The sequence below is a fragment of the Juglans regia genome, chromosome 6, assembly GCF_001411555.2.
Source record: "Juglans regia cultivar Chandler chromosome 6, Walnut 2.0, whole genome shotgun sequence".
NCBI classification, from domain to species: domain Eukaryota; kingdom Viridiplantae; phylum Streptophyta; class Magnoliopsida; order Fagales; family Juglandaceae; genus Juglans; species Juglans regia.
In genome coordinates, this window is record NC_049906.1 from 30,075,177 (window position 1) to 30,093,543 (window position 18,367).

Below are 18,367 nucleotides of genomic sequence, written 5' to 3' on the forward strand. Positions count from 1 at the left end.
TAAATAAATATCATACAATTACTTTAAAAATAATAAAATTTATTATTAAAAAATTAATTTTTTTAAAATAATTGTACAATACTTCTACATCACTTTTTGTGATTTCTTTTTTTTTTTTTTTTAAATATATGAATAATGAGTAAAAAAGTTTAATTGTTTTAAAAAAAAATAAAACCAAAAATAAAAAAAAGTTTAAAATTGTGGATCTTATAAATAAGAGTGCTCTTTCTCATAAATTATAACTACTTTGAGGTTGCCATGCTTTGACAGCTCAACTGGTGATTTATTTATTCATTCATGGCTTTGGGACCAACTGCAAGTAGGAGTGGGCATCATAAAGGGCCTGCAAATAGAAAAACATGCAAGAAACAAACAAACAAACAAAAAATTCTAATGACATTTCATCATCTCAATTCCTTCAACTTACAATTACAAAGAGGATTTGAGTGACAAAACAGACAAAATTACAGACTCCAAAGAAACTTCCCAAGAGAAGAGGGCCGGCCAAGAGTAGTCTCAAACTCTTTCTTCTGAGGTACCAAAAAGAAAAGAAAAAAAGAAAACCTTGACCAAAGAGAAAGGAATTACTCTCTTTCTCTAATTTTATTCCTCAATATGAAAAACTGTCTCTCCCATTCACCATAATTTACATGATACAACTCCCTTCAACCTTATAACACAAAACCCCAACAAGAACAGGAAAACATAACAGTGACCTCTGTATATACAAACAAACATTTTCATTAGAACATTAGCTCTCACCTCTCTTCCCAAAATCTCTCCTCTGCTCTATTTGCTTATGCCACAGCAGAGATGCTGCGGTTTCGCCTATCAGAGCTGAGGCAATCAAAGCCTTCGATTCGAACTGCAGCGGGTTTGTGCCCGGATGAAATCGGGGCACATCCTCTCACTTTCCGGGCAGAGGGCGAGGGTGGTGCAAGAGGAGAAAATGCAGTGATATTCTCATTGCCAAAGTGCTCATCTTGGACTACAGGATTTGAAGCCCTACTTGGTGGAGATCCACTAAAAAATGGTGGCGATGAAGCTACTTGGTTGCAGCAGGGCCTCTCAGAACAATTTCCCTATTACAACAGCACGGAAAAACAAATATGTCAGATAAAATTTACAGGAAAGGTAGTTTAGAGATGAAAATCCTTGCCAGAAAGATTCTGAGACTTCATAAGTTCACAAAAAATGGCAGGAATTAAACTAATCTGCTAAAAACTTCCGTGAGATAAATCCATCTTTAGTTAATAAGCAGCATATATCTGTGTGTGTGTGTGCACACACCACACAATATCTAACACATCTCCTGACTCCTGGCTAATCTAAAACTTCCAGCTATGAACTATTTTTCCTATCGTTTGGGTCAACAGAAAAAGAAAAAAAAAAACCACACACACACACACCACGGTTTGGTTTCCAAGGAAAATGAGAAAATTGAAAAAGAAAAACTGAGGAAATGATAATTTAAAAAAAAAAATCCAAGGAAAATCGGACTACTCAAAAACAAAGAAAAAGAATAAACATCTAAGAAAAAAAGAACTGCACAAATCGAACAAAAGATAAATATGAACAGAAAGTTGTAAGCTCACAGAGAGAGAGAGAGAGAGTAACCTTGGCGAGAATGATATCCAAAAGCTCCGCCCCTGCTTTTGAATCTCCGATCTCGGTTCGGTGATTGTTACTGCAGCAGAAAAATATAACCCGAAATTCAAAACATAATTTTACAAATAAAACTAAAGAAAACGATTTTTTATTTTTTTAGTTTTTAGGGTGTAGGATGAAAAAAAAAATGGAATTGAGTGGTGGAGAGCATTACTTGATGGGCCATCTAAAGGAGGAGGGTCTGAAGTGGTGGTGCTCGTGAAAGGTGGAATCAAAGAGCCCCAAATCCAATCGACGAGGCTTGGGACACACCACCGAACATCCCTCCATCCTCATCCTCGCCTCCTCCTTGCAGCCAGCCATGGCGTCCTTCACCAAATATCTAAGATCTGCACCAACAACGCCTGCAAATACACAACAACAACAAAAAAGAAACTGTCTTAATCTGTTCAGCTTAGTAAAGTTTCTTTCCTTCCGCTTCTATAGATACCCAAAAGAAAAAAAAAAACAAAAAACAAAAACTTGAGATTCCTTCTCTCCTCCTAAAGTTCTACGCACACCTTGAACTTGTCCACACGAAAATAAGAAAAAAAAGAAAAGAAAAGGCCTTTGTCCTAAAGAAAAAAACATACGCAGATCTAACCCAGAAGCAGACACCGAGAGACAGATGCAGACTGACCTGAGCAGCGTCAAAGGCGCTCCTCCCAGAAAAGGAGGAGGAATTCTGAGGAGAACTATAAAGAGGGAGCGGAAAAGAGAAAGGGGAGATCAGAGAGAGATATATGAGGAGAGAAAAGTTGAAAACTCGGAAAAGGATAAGAGGAAGAGACGGCTGGCTGAGTATTCAAAGAAGGCAGGCTGAGATTAGCTACAGTGTATACGCAAGCGTAGGTATACGTTACGCAATCTGGTTGTTTTGAACCGTTGGATTTGGGCACATATGCTTATTTTGGTGAAAAATGAGAATCTCAATGATCAGATATGAGAATCTTTGCCTTTATTTGTTTGATTTTGTTGATGGGAGGATAAAGGGAAGTGGTCTGGTTTTGTCCACATGATGGATGCATCCTGTCCTCTACTGTTTATTTTATTTTATTTTATTTTATTTTATTTTATTTTATACTGATATGTTTTGAGATATGAGCCCCTCCTTCTATTAAATATTTGATATTATTTTATAATTTAAATATGGTGTTAAAATTAATTTATAATTTAAAAATAAAATGAAATGATTTTAAATAAAAAATTAAAATTAAAAAAATATTATTTTTAATATTATTATTATTTAAAAATTATTAATTGAGATTTAAAAAAATTAAATTATTTATTATATTTTATGTAAAAATTTAAAAAAATTGTAATGGTAAGATGAAATATTTTTTAAATCTAAACGAGGTCTTGTTAGGATTGGATGGTGAGTTGAGATAATATGAGTTAAGATGAAAATTAAATAAAATATCATTTTTAATCTTATTATTATTTTTATATTTGAAAAAAATTAAATTATTTATTATATTTTATATGAAAATTTATAAAATTTTTAATGATAAGATAAATTGAGCATATTTTTCAATCCAAACTAAGCCTTACTCTATGTTTTTATAATTATAAAATTTACCAAATTATTAATATTATTTATGAAAATATTAAATTATTTTAGAAAAGCACAATAATTTTTTTAAGTAAAATGATGGAGGTAACACGTGGACTTCTGCTAAGATTATCAATAATTATTAAATAGAAATGAAATTTATTTATCATCTTGAGATGATGACATTTGTTTATTTAAATCAGCAGATTGAAGGAATTTTGAAGAAAAGTAGGATACGTATTTTCTTGTTTGGAAAAAAAAATATTTTATTTCATCTTATTTTATTTTATTTTTAAATATTACTTAAATATAAATACTTTCAAATTAATTATTACAATTTTTTTAAAATAATAATTGTAACTTTTTCAAACTTTCAAATAAAAAATAAAAAAGCAATTCAATTTTTTTAAATTTTTAAATAAAAATAATACTAAAAAATAACATTTTAATAATATTTTAATTTTATAATATTATTTATTCAACTTATTCTCTCTCCTTTTCCAGAACTCCATAAAATATGGCATCGTTTGGTTATGCAGTTCAAATAAAATGATATGAGATATTTTAAATAGTAATGAGATTTTTTTAGTTAAAATGAGATGAGATGGTTTGTAAAAAAGTGTCTGTTTAGATAGTGAGATAGGATGAGATGATTTTAACTTTTTTGATAATTTGATAGAGTAGTGGGTCCCACCAATTATTGAAAAATATTTTTAATTATTGGGTGAAAAATATTATGAATATATTAAAAATAAATAATATCTATTATTAATTTAAAAACTCATAAATATTTTGACTTTTCCAAAATATATTTTTATATCATTATATTATGACCTATTTATTATAATATATTTTATAAAATCCATTCTTTTAATTATATATTACAATAAAATAAAAAATTATAATAGATAATTATATATATAAAAAAATGTCGTAGTTAGCATTACTGTAGTGATACTGTAAAGGCAAATGAAACTTTATAGCATATCAACTGGTACTGTAGCATTACTATAACGATGGTTGAAAAATCAAAAATGAGATAAGATTTTGTTTTCTACCGTTTGGGATCTTGGATAAGCAGATGAAAGATAAAATACAGCTCAGATTATCTCATCTGGGCATCCAAATCAGGCTTAACTCAAACTATCTCACTACTATTTATAAATTATATTATTACTATTTATAAAATTTTCATCTCATCTCACTCTTTGAACTTATCCTAAGGGCAGGTTTGGGGGGTGAGATGAAAATTTTGTGTTTTATTTTAGTGTTTAAAATATTATGTTTTAGTATTATTATTGTATTGAGATTTGAAAAAGTTGAATTGTTTATTATATTTTGTATGAGGATTTGAAAAATGTGTAATGATGAGATGAGATGAGATAAGAATTTTGTGTCTCATCCCACCCCCCAAACCTGCCTTAATCTTAAAAAGTTTATCTACGATAATAGTTACGGGGTTAGCATTAAGATGGCAACATGCCAACATATGAAGTCTAGAATAGGAACACACGTCAATTCCTCGTATACTAACACAATGAAGCATATAATATAGGTCTTTTATTTTCTTAAACATAGTAAGTTATTATTCCTTTTATTTTCATCAAACATATCTACATGTCTTTCCTTTTATTTCTTTCATAACTTTTTCCTTTTAAGTTGAAAATGTTAGGTCTATCTCTTTTCTAGTAAGGTGCATGCAACCTGTGATCAGAAGGTTTGTTTTGTATGTTATGTTTAGAGCTAATGTTTCATAAGTTTTTGTTTTGTATATTTGGATAGCAATGGTATCGTTATTTTATTTAATGAAATATTGGTGAAATAATCTAAATGATATATTTTGCAATCTTGACAAGTAAAATGATAAATGTAAAAGCATAAAGTCTTGTTTGGATTGCAAGATAGTCTCATCTTATCTCATCTCAATATCCAAATATTATAGATACAAACATTTTTCAATTTCAAATAAATTACAAAAAATAATTTAATTTTTTCAAATCTCAAAATCATAATTATATTAAAAAATTATATTCTAACAATATTTTAATTTTATAATATTTTTATTCAACTTTTTCTATTTCATTTTTCAAAATCACATAAAATATTTTAATTCAAATAATTTTATTATTATTTACAAAAATTTTATCTCATCTAATCTCAATATTCAAATGACGCCTAAGAAGAATTTTGAAAAAGACAAAAAACAAAATCTAAGAATTACTTTACTACTCAAATCAAAAGCGTACATAAAACTTCACAAATAAAAGGCTTTTTATTTATATCTGATCTAGTTCCCATAAGCCTTTTCTCTAATTGTGAGTAACTCTTTCACTAGCAAAATCTTTTTGGTTTCAACTCTTGCTCCATTCAATGCAAGACCCATATTAGTGCTTCCACATATGGTAGAGCCTCTTGATTATGTAGTGAGTAATATTATATATCGTCTTAAGTTGTGCATACTCTGTACACTTCTTTTGAAAAAAAAAATGGCCCACCATTAAGAAAATAATTTTTTATGTGGGTCACAAATTTATCCACTTTTTCAAAACGAGTGTGAGGTACTTATACATTCTAAAATTGAAAATATCTTTTCTCATATATAATAAATCATAATTAATAACATGAATAGGCTCATGGATATATTTCCTTGCCATGGAAAAAGGGAGTATATATTCATCTCTCATATAAAGGATCAACTAATATGTTAAAGATAGCTTAGAATTAACAAAAGAGTTACATTTTCACTTCTATTAATGGTGCTAATTTTATGATTGATGAGATCTAGAAAGAATGACAAGTTGGGCCTAGATACATGCACATGTTTGTAGAATTGTATAGAATGAAAATGAAAAGAGTTTTGACAAAATAGTTGTGGATCCTATATTTTTTAGGGATAAATTACGGATAATTTTTTTAAGCTCAATAAATGAGTTAAAGCCCATATGAGAATTATCAGATAAATTTTTTTTTTTTTTTATTTTAAACCTAGAGTTAGGCCTCCATTATTATTATTATTATTATTATTATTATTCTTTTTCTCCAAGCTCATGAGTCCAAACACTATTACTATTATTATTTTCTTTTAATGATAAAACTCCTACCTATCGGTTTTTCTTAATAAAACTCCAATGCACGTACGTCTCTTCCTCTTATTCACTAGGGTTTCCCTTGGTCTATATATAGAACTCATATATGATAGACTTAAATGTCTTCAACCTAGAGCTAAGGTTGCCACATCAGCTCCATGGTTTTGCACCAAGCAACCGTTGCCCTGCCGCCAACGTCAAGATACACTCACGCACGCAGATAACCTTTCACGAACTTACCGAACGCTCAGCCATCCACCAGACCACTTACCTCGACGGAACTCCCACCTCCCCTCAACTCATCCAGCAGACCACCCAAGACCTCCTCCGTGTCAACCACCGAAAGCCACTGTGCAAACCACCTTCATGACAGAAACCTGTGCATTAACACTGCCCAATCCCACGTAAAGCAGAAATCACTTGGCCTCCTTCCGTAAACCAGACCACCCACACGGCAGTATACCAAGAATCACCAGCTTTCCCACACACAGCAACCATCACCCTGCAAATAGAGTCTTTCTGTAGCCCACGTAAACGGCGCCAACCACCGAAAGGTTTAGAGAGGGTGCTCTGTTTTCACTATCGAAAAACAGGGGATTTTTCTCCCCACCGTGAGATACAGCCCAACCACCCCATAGCACCAACTCCCTACACGTCTTCACCACACTACACAGGAAGTGCCGTTGAGCACCTCACGCCAGCCCAAGCCACCGCTCCCTTTCTGTAAACTCCTGTAGATTGGCGTCAAAGCATGACAAGCCTCTACGTGTCCACTCTTTTGTGATTACTTTATCTGACTGCATCATTTACCATATTCACTAAAACTTTAGCGAACGAAATCAATTCTTAGTAACTAGATCAATATTCCTTGCACAATTGATGACTTCAACCAAATACACAACACATGTATCGACCTACATTAAATTTTCGTTAAGTACTTCCTTTAAAGTCTATTATTGAGGTTTTCCCTAATCACATTTTCAGCCACTTTACAAATAATTAATTCTTTATTTGGTCAATCAACATGCGCTGAAATTTTATTAAGTACTCACTCTAAGGCCATTCTTAAGATTTTCCTTGACTACCTTATCCACGATTTTACAAATGACCAAATATTTTATTTGGGTAAATCACTATAACTCCATTTATCTAGGCGTCCCCAGAATTTTTTATGTTATGCATATTGACTATAAGGCTACTTTATCTAAGTATCTCTCAACCTTATTCTAGTGACATGTTATCTAAATTTCTCCATAAATAATCTCTTCGTCATTAGATCTGCTACCATCTAGGTCGAAGAAATAAAATTAATCTTGACCTCACATATTTCTATTATATCATCTTGGTCAGAATTTGTTATCTTCTCTCATAGCCTCAAGAGATTTGTCTTAATCGATACTACTGATTATCTCAGAAATATTTTTAGGATCATTTTCTAAATTTTTCAAGCTAGTATTTAGAGCATAATGATCTTGAAATGATACTAATGGTTATCTGGTTTTGTTACTCTCACTTTCTCCAACATCAATACCTGAAAATTGATTGTTTTTTGACTTTCTTTTATTTCCATTACTCTGTATCTAAGTAATCTCAGAATTTTTATTGTCAAGTTCTATAGAGATCTGTAGATTTTCAAGATTATTCTATAAGTTTATATGATCAACTGGAGTAATCAGGTCTGTATTTTTCAAGAAAATGATATCTCTACTTTCTATAATCCTCTCTCGAAAAGAAAAAATCTGTAGTCACTTCCATTTTTTACATACACGATAAGCCTACATTTTTAGGTTTTACTTTTTAATTTATCCCTTAGTGACATTGGGATGAGCACTTGTGTTTTACAATTATGCACTTTGAGCTTACTTAAATCTGCTTTATGTATTGTCTATATCTCGTAAGGTGTTAGAGGTTTTACTTTGGTCTCAACTCTATTTAATATGTATGCCGCAATCAATAATGCTTCACCCGAAAAATATGTTGATAGATTAGCATATGCCATAATTGAAATCTTCATATCCGACACAATTCTATTTCTTCTTTTTGTAATGTCATTTTGTTAATGCTTATATGACATAGTATAAATATATCTTATACCGTTCAATTTATAGGAAATTATCCAAAACTTCAAACTCACATCCTCTATTACTATTCAAACTTTTAATGGGCCTAACCAATTGAGTTTCTACTTCTGCTTTAAATTCTTTAAATTCTTCAATTGCCTCATATTTGTATTTGAGTAAGTGGATATGTCCATATCTTGAATAGTCATCAGTGAAAGTAATAAAATACTTCATTCCTCTATGAGTTATTGTTTTAAAAGGTTCACAAATATCAGACTGTATTATTTCAAATAAATCTATAGATTTCTAACTTTTGGAAAATTTAGAAAAAGATTTACTACTCATTTTTCATTTGAACATGATTCACATATATCAAAATTATCTGAGTTTATTTATGGTATTGATCCACTTTTATATATTCTCATTATCTTATTTTTATTTATATAGCTTAATCTCAAATGCCATAAGTATGCACAATAAGTAGACACATTCAAATAATTATAAATGGATATTTTATTAAAATCAATATTCAGTACATATATGTTGTGACTTTTCACGTCTTTCACTGATACATCACCCTTATTGATAATAACGGTTTCAGACTTAAATTCAACTATGTATCATTTCTAATCTAGTACATGCACTAATACTAAGTTCATATGAATACAAGCATATAATACATCATTAAATAAAATAACGGAACCATTGCCTTTAAATTTACATGTACATTGCCTCAAGACGTCATAGTATGTATTGTTGTCCATATACATTCTATGTTCACCTGTTTGCTTCTCTTCAAGATTGACAAACAACTCTATGTTCTTGCATATATGTCTTATTGTTGCAGATTCAACCCACCATGAATCTAACAATGGTTCCACGGGTATTACTTCCGAATTTTTCATCACAATTTTCTTACTTTCTTTTGTTATTTTCTTATTAGAATATTGTGATTTATAATCTCATTCTTCCAACATTTGAAAAGTTTATGGTAAATGGTCTACTTTGCCTCTTTTTTTACCATTCTTTTTTCTTAAATTGTTTTGGCTTCATTTTGTTCTATGTAAAACGTTTATTCTGAGCCATCAATAAATTGGACTATTCACTCTCTTTATTCTTCCTATTCATCATTTCTCCTTCAAGTACTGAAAACGATATCATTGCTATTTTATTTTCACTATGTGTTAAATAAGTAACAATATGATCCCAAGATGAAGAAAAACTATTCAGTGTGGTTGTAACTTGCATTTTATCAATGAGAGGATGACTAGCATCGTATAGTTCTTTTGCAACAAATTTCATTTAGTGTAAATGATCGCTTATGTCATCATTTTCTTTCATGCATGTTCAATTATACTTGTCCAATAATAATTGTATGTAAGTATCCGACCTTAAACAATTTTTCAACTCAACTGCATCCATAATCGTTTTGGAAATTTCATAATTTTCAAAGAGAGGAATGATATTATCATTCATACAATACAAAATTAAAGATTTTGCCCTTCCATTATATTATTCTAACTTATCTCTGGTTCGTATGCTTCTTCCACTTTCATTCGGGCAATTTTCTTCATTTTTCTGATGGTTTTGGTGTTGTTAATGGATATAGGGTCTTTTCATGGGTTAGATGAACATTTATGTCTTTTCCAGACCCAAAAATTTATTCCATGTAAATTTTCTATCCCTAAGGAATTATTATTTTTCTTTGGCGCCATAAATAATAAATGTTAAAAAATTTAAAAATAGAAATGTAGAAATGTAGAAATAACAAAAATGTAGAAACAACAAATGTGTTATATTATAAATAAATTAAAAACAATAGTTTAAACTGTGAGAAAACAAAATTATTACAAATTTAACAATAATAATAATTCTTGAATTTAATCCAAGGTAGTAGTCTTGGAATCCTCCTATTATATTTTAAATAAGGAGAATAACGAAAATTATGCTTGTATTGCCACAAACTTTCTTTGATTTTTCTCCCATTTCAAGGAATTTTTTGTGGTATTTTCGACCAATAGGTGCCCTACAGTGATTTGACACAAAATTATGAGCACAACAGCTTTTGAATGAACCCAAATTGGGCTTGAAACGAACCAGAATGACCAAAACAGGTCTGAACTGATTTAGAAAATCGAGTCAGGCGGTTCAGGTGGTTTAGACTGGGTTCAGGCGCAGAAACCTGGTCGTCAATGACACGGTCAATGGCACAAGAAGCGACTCGTTCCTTCTCTCTGATCGCGGCTCTGCTTAGGATGAGGCTTGAGGTTCTAGATGGTGGGTCGACTCGTGGGTTTGTGAGTTGGACTTGGGCTTGCTTCTGAGTCTAGTCCGTTACAAGTCCATGGGCCTTAATGAAGTGGTCTAAAGGTAGAGTTATAATGCGGGCCGTTTGGTGAAGGCCTAGTTTAGATGAAACGACATTGTTCCATTTGTCTAAAATGACATCATGCTACTTCTTCTGAGCAGCTTTCAAAGTCCTCGAAAAGATGTTTTGCATGTCCTTTAGTGAAATGCTGTAGTTTGCTTCTTCAATAGGCTGAACGACATTGTCATCTAGTCAAAAGTGATTTGAACTATCTTGATCATTGGTAGAAACGATGTCGTTTCGACCAATATGGTATTCTTCTTCCTTGTGTTGGGTGGTCAACGCAAAATTTAAAAATGTTGAATTTGTGCTTTCCCTTCGGTGAGTTAGACGATGCCAACCCAATATTCGATGTGTCCCCAACACTCTCAAGCCCCTGCAGTGGTGAGTGACTGTGGCCACCAGCCGAAACAATGTCCCAAAAACTTTATTCCTCTATTTCAGTCGGTGCTTCTTTGCCCCTTTGTGTAAAGATTTTTCAATAATTCTCATCAAAATAGTAACTTGATACTAAATTTTGTAGATTCCTAGTATACTCAAGGTGTAACGCCCCAATGGAAAGCTTAAACAACATGGCCTATACTCCAAAAGGACTAGTCAATGATACAATTGGAGCCCCATTGAAACCTTATAAAGAGCAAGAACTTCTCATTCCCAAACAATGTGGGATCTCATACACCACCTACCCTTATCCATATCATATGGGGTATCACACAAGGTCTCTCACATTGATTTGGAAAAGTTTTCCCTTGGATCCGAGAGTCTTCGTAAATGATTGTAATATGCAAGTGTGATTATCAAATCAAGTACTTGCCTATTACTTGTATTCTCAATGCGTGAAAATAACCCATCTATCATGATAAGGCTCTTGATACAATTGTAGAATTATATATAATGAAAATTAATACAGTTTCAGCAAAATGACACTCCCTTGTTCTTTTTTTTTTTAACTATATTTTGCTTTGCTTTTGGTTATCCTGTATACTTTTCAGGACTTTGGAGCTTAGATGCCACTATTGAAAAAGTACCCAAGAGCTGCTCGATGAGATTAGTGGCACCTTACTCCACTAATGACCCTAGCCTAATGCCTATTTTGATCGGCGTGTGTAGGACACATGCCAGTGTGCTCCTCCCCTCTACAATTTTTGTGTTGTTTTTCTAAAAGCTTAATGCTTTTGTTTTAATGATATGAGTTTGGTGTTTAACAACATTTGCTTTAATAGAGATCTTATAGAACACACTTTGCAACAATCCAGGTCTTACACTGTTTTATGCTAAAAATCACCTAAACAGTGACATCTTCTTGGTTTCATGCCAAGAAACATGAGATTGGCTTTTAGTGGCTGTTTGATTTTATGTTTTTTGCTTTGTACTTACTGCTTAGGGTGTTTTTTAAGGCCTATCTCTCCACAAATTGTACCAACTTTTATTAATATTGTTAATGAAATTTTTCAACATCGTTAGAATACAATAATACAGTTAAATGACTTGCGATGATGACTTGTGCATTGATATGGTGTTTGGACACCCATTTATGAAATACATAATAAATAAAGCATATCAAATATAAATGAAGAGAGAAATATAAAAATTTACATGATTCGATATAAAATGCTACATCCGCAGGTCATTTGAGGGTGAAATACAATATATTTGGTGATTATACAATTGCTCATGATCTCACGTAACTCTCAATATAATAGAAAAAATAGTGTTAATGAGAGATTGAAGGAGATATTGTCATTGTAGAGAGACAGAGAGTGAGAGAGAGTAAATGGAAGTGCCATGTTAGTTGAGTCATCTCCTTTTATAGAGATATTATTCTTTCTTTGGAGTGGTGAGTTCTTTTTTATTTTTTATTATTTTCTAAGCAAGCTTGAGCATTAAAGATAAACAAATTACAAAAGAGCATAGCTATGAACTTGTAAAACCAGCAATTTCGAAAAATAAATACACTAATATGTTCAAGGTAGAGGTGGATCCTTTCCACTGTGGAAGTCCATAAGGCAATGAGGTAATTTAATAAGGAGTATGCTACCAAATACATTATTTGTTGCCGCTCATTGCTTTGTGCGCCCATCGATTTTGATGTCGATGAATTTTCTGAGATGTTTATTTCTGAAAAGACTTGAGAAGGAATGAGTAGTCTGAAATTATATTGAAGATGGACCATACAGTAGAGGAAGAGGGGTTGTTGAGAGATTCGTCCACCACTTGGCAATCTCCTTCTATAACTATGTTGGAGATGTTCAAATATCAGAAAATCTAATTCTAAAAAATGTGCTTTGTGTTCCCACGTTTTCTTTTAACCTCATCTCTGCCAAGTCTTTGGCTCAATCCTCCAATTGTTGCCTAATTTTTTTTCTAACTCATGTTATATTCAGGACCTTTTCTCTTGGACGACGACTGGGCAGGGTAAAGTGAAGGATGGCCTCTACCATTTTCAACACCAGAAAAGCTCACCCAATGCTTTAACTTCTCACCTTCAAACCTTACTCCATTTTACTTCTGCTAATACTGCTGCTACTACAAACTTTGATGACTTTACTTTATGGCATTATCGGCTAGGACATAGCTCCTTGACTGAGCATGTTTTGAAAGAAGTTTATGACATTTCTGATAGACCTAAAGCTCATACCAGATTTCTTTGTGATATTTGCCCACTTGCAAAACAACATAAATTGCCTTTTCCAACCACTGAGAACAAAGTCACAAAGCCTTTTGACCTGATTTCAGTAGACATCTGGGGTCCAAATAATACTCAAGCTCATGATGGATCCAAATATTTTCTCACTATTGTAGATCAATTTACAAGATGTACATGGATTTACATGTTAAAAACCAAATCAGAGGCACGTATTGCTCTCCAAAACTTTTGCTCCCTTATTGAAAATCAATTTGAAACTCATATAAAAATTGTTAGAACCGATAATGGGGGTGAATTTCAAATGCCAATATTTTATCAAACAAAAGGGATCCATCATCAACTTACTTGTGTTGCCACCCCCCAACAGAATGCATTAGCCGAACGTAAACATCAACATATTTTAAATGTGGCAAGGGCCTTAAAATTTCAATCTGGTTTGCCCATAAAGTATTGGAATGAATTTGTCATAACAGCAGTATATTTGATAAACCGCACCCCCACTCCTAACCTTGATTACAAATCTCCAATTGAGCTCCTATATCAAGTCAAACCTACATACTCCCATCTTAGAATATTTGGCAGTTTATGCTTTGCTTCTACACTCAGTCATGCTAGAACTAAGTTTGAACCCAGGGCCCGAAAATGTGTGTTCTTAGGCTACCCATACGGTGTAAAAGGATACAAGCTGCTCGACTTGTCCACCAATCAGATTTTCATTTCACGAGATGTGGTATTTCATGAAGCTATCTTTCCCTTAAAACAACCACACTATTCCAAAACTGATTTTGTTTTTTCTCACAGCCTACCAGAAAAGACTACTGAGAATATTGAAATAACCACATCTCTTGAAAATTCTGCTCCCTCAACCGAAACCTTCACTCCCCTTCTCAATCTTGAAGAACAAGATCATGTTACTATCCCTTCCTCATCTTCTGATTCCACTTCTCATCAGAACATTCTCCGCAGGACAAATAGAACTCGAAGAGCACCTGCTTACCTACAGGATTTCCATTGCCAACAGGTTGCTACACTTGACCCTTCTCAGTCAAAATCTGAGACTCAAGGTTCATTCCTCCCCAATGCTGAAGGTTCAAAAGTATCCTTTCCTTTATCTGCTTCACTTTCTTATAAATCTCTTTCACATGCTTTCAAGGCCTTCACTACTTCTATCTCTCTACATACTGAACCTACTTCCTATACTCAAGCCATCCAAGAACCTGTTTGGTGTAAGGCAATGAAAGAAGAACTCGATGCTCTTGAAAATAATGGAACTTGGACTATTGTTGACCTACCTTCTAACAAAAAAACAATTGATTGCAAATGGGTCTACAAGTACAAATTTAAGGCGGATGGGACCATCAAGCGAGCTAAGGCTCGCTTGGTTGCAAAAGGATTTACGCAACGAGAGGGGATTGATTTTCATGACACCTTCTCACCCGTTGCTAAGTTAGTATCTATACGTTGTCTCATTGCAGTTGCAGCAATTAAAGGATGGGATCTTCAACAGTTGGACGTGAACAACGCTTTCCTTTATGGAGACCTTGATGAAGAAATATACATGCGCTTACCTCCTGGTCATCCATCCTCAAGCTTGAACAAAGTGTGCCGATTACAAAAAAGCATCTATGGTCTCAAACAAGCTTCGAGGCAGTGGAATGCCAAGCTTTCATCTTCCTTAATTGAATTTGGATTTGTTCAATCAAAGGCAGATTACACCTTGTACACCAAGGCTACAACCACATCTTTTATAGCACTTCTTGTCTACGTAGACGATATAATCCTAATGAGTTCCGATCCTCAATCCACTTCTGATGTCAAAGGATTCTTGGAAACAAAATTTAAGATCAAAGATCTTGGAAGTCTTAGATTTTTTCTTGGTATTGAGGTAGGGCGCACAAAAGGAGGTATTCAACTTTGCCAAAGGAAGTATGCTTTGGACATACTTTCTGAAACTGGATTGTTAGCAGCAAAGCCATCTAATTTGCCTATGGAGCCAAATGTCAAACTCAGTAAAGATGAAGGGGAATTGTTCAAAGACCCAGCACTATATCGGCGATTGATTGGCAAGCTACTCTATCTCACCAACACACGGCCAGATTTAAGCCAAAGTGTGCACTTGTTAAGCCAGTTCATGGAGACTCCCCGTGATCCTCATTTTAATGCAGTTCTCAAAATTCTTAGATATGTAAAGGGAACTCCAGGACAAGGACTTTTCTTTCCTGCGAATTCGGAGATGGAACTTGCAGCATACTCGGATGCAAGCTGGGCTAATTGCCCTGATACGAGGCGTTCTACAACTGGATTCTGCATCTTCATTGGCAGATCACTCGTGTCATGGAAATAAAAAAAACAGACTACTGTGTCCAGATCATCTGCGGAATCCGAGTATAGAGCTATGGCCTCAGTGGTTTGTGAACTCACATGGATTAGATATTTTCTTGCTGATCTGAAAATATCAATCTTAAACCCTGAAACTTTATATTGTGATAACTTGGCGGCAATTCACATTGCTGCAAATCCAATCTTTCACGAGCGAACAAAGCACATTGAATTAGATTGTCATCTAATTCGTGATAAGATCACAGAAGGACAAGTAATCACAGCTCATGTTTTTTCTCACTCTCAGTTGGCTGACTTGTTCACTAAGCCGCTACACTCACCTGCCTTCACACGACATTTATCCAAGATGGGAGTAATTAACATATACTCTCCATCTTGCGGGGGGATGTTGAGACTACCAGAAAAGAACTTTCCACTACCCCTTGACACGGATTCCCCACAACAGAATACGTACTGCATGGACAGCTGCAGAGTTGGCAGAACGTGAATATTCTTCTGTTAGTTGGTTACGATTGTTATGAGCTGTAAATAATATTTTCCTTGTTTTATATTTCATTTCCTTTGTATATATATTAGTCGACAGCATACAGAAATATATGAGAATGGATTCCAACTTTAGACATATTTTTCCTCTGTTTTCTTCTGCTGCGTAATCTCCTTCATGTTGAGAGATTCGTCCACCACTTGGCAATCTCCTTCTATAACTATATTCTAGAATTGTTTGTGAAGAGCTTCCTCGATGGCCAATTTAGTAGTCATGGCCTCCCCAAACACTGGATTAATAGAGTCGATTTTTTTGGTGGCTGCAAAGATCAGTTCTCCTGAGGAAGACCTGCATAATGCAATAGCAGTGGAAGAGAAGTTTCTAATTGCTATGTCATATGAAATGGAGAAGTGATATGTTGGTGGAGGGATCCATTCGGGAGGAATAACTTTTTGCTGCCTTTTGGTGTGCCACATCAGCTTGTGTTCTTAGTAAATCTTGAGAACCGATTTTGAGAAAGTGAGAGGATGTTGACTTTGAGCATGATTGATGACTTGATTCCTTAGAAACGATATTGAATCCATGGCTATGATGGAGAAAAGTTGAAAGCTATGGGATTCTTCTGGATCCATATTCAAGAATTTAGAAGGATCCAAGATAACCTTTAACCATTCTTTGAGGGGTTGCTCAACAAAATTGATTATATTCAAAGGCTATGGAGAAAGTCTCCATAAGATTTGGGTATGAGGACACTTTAAAAAAAGATGGTCAATGGATTCTTCTTCCGTCTTACAAAGGGGGCACACATGATATTTTCACTAGAAAGCTATAGAGGAGATCGAAGTTTTGATTTAGTGGGAAGGATGTTAGAGAATACCTTCTAAAGAAAAAGCTTCAACTTGTCTTGAATTTTGATATGCCACAGTTTCTTCCAATTTGATTTAGAGAAAGGGGAAGGAGACTGAGTAGATTACTGTGAAAGGATGAAATCATAGGAGGACTTCAAAGAAAATTTCCCCTAGCTATGATTAGTCCAGATTGGTTTATCAATGGCACTAGGCGAGACTATTTGAGGGAGGTGGATTTTCAGGATCTCATTCACTGTGTTTGGAGCAAAAAGGGCTTGAAGAAGAATGTCATTCCACATCCTTGGTTGTTCAAACATTAGGGCCGAAACTGTAAGGTCTGGCTCAATTGGAATGCTGTGATCTTTTGGGACAAGTTTATAGGATGAAATGGAGGGGATCCCATGGTCATACCATACTCTTGTATTGACACCATGCGCTAATTGAAAGCACAAGTTTGCAACTACGAGGGTTTTGACTTTAAGACACATTTTCAAAACCAAGAATCAGTAGATTTGGGAGTGACTTCCTTGAAACTTGAGTTTTTTAGATACTTGGATGAAAAAAATTGGTTGCAGATGCTTGGTTTTCATGTGGCCAAGTTCTAGCCACTTTTTGATATGAGGGCATGATTAAAATCAGAGGTTCTTCTTATTCCCAATTCTACTAAATACTTTGGTTGGCAGATATCCTTCCAAGGTTTTGGTGTGTAATTATACCTTTTGTTAGGATTAAAACCCCACCAGAAGTTTTTTTTATCTGAGAATCAAGCTTTCTACTGACAGTAGAGGAAATGATAGCAGAGGTCATAAAGTAAGAAAAAATTGAACTAACTACAGATTTTATGAGAGTTGTGCGACCAGCTTGGGAGAGGAGCTTTGAGCTCCATGCACTCGATCTTAACATTTTTGTATGTTAATCAATCTTTCACGTTTTATCTCTTTCTCCTCTAATCTATTCTTTTTATTCTTGACATTAAAATTTTAATGGGTTGATCTCAATTCATTTTATATTCAACAAATATTATTATTTATAATCCCATAAAAAATAAATAAATAACACTAGTCGTAGATCTTTTTTTTTTTTAAATAATGCTACCATGTCACTTCATTTTGACCGTTCATGTATTTATTTTTTTAAAATTTTTTTATTTAATAATTATAAAAATAATTATTAATATATTAGAGTATTTTTTAAAAATATTTAAATATATTAAAAAAATATAAACAAAATTTATTTTAGTGGGCACGTGCATTGGTCAAAGCTGCCGGCACTGCACTACCCTTCTTAATAATTTTGGTGTGTGACCCCGAGTGGATTTATTTGTTTCCAGTCCTT

At 33.5% G+C, this 18,367-nt stretch overlaps 1 protein-coding gene across 2 annotated transcripts; it reads right to left on the reverse strand.

The window, feature by feature from the left end:
• Positions 1 to 375: 375 nt before the first annotated feature.
• Positions 376 to 2,460, reverse strand: LOC108998099. 2 transcript variants are annotated; one of them, XM_035690930.1, is made up of 4 exons: positions 2,241 to 2,460; positions 1,823 to 2,012; positions 1,618 to 1,687; positions 376 to 1,082 (listed from the first exon to the last, which is right to left on the reverse strand). In XM_035690930.1, exons 2-4 carry the CDS (start codon positions 1,969 to 1,971, stop codon positions 798 to 800), a joined length of 504 nt encoding a protein of 167 aa, XP_035546823.1. In that variant the 5' UTR covers positions 1,972 to 2,012; positions 2,241 to 2,460; the 3' UTR covers positions 376 to 797. The 2 variants fall into 2 exon arrangements, with proteins under 2 accessions (XP_035546823.1, XP_035546822.1); XM_035690929.1 differs by having other exon boundaries at positions 2,288 to 2,441.
• Positions 2,461 to 18,367: the final 15,907 nt, after the last annotated feature.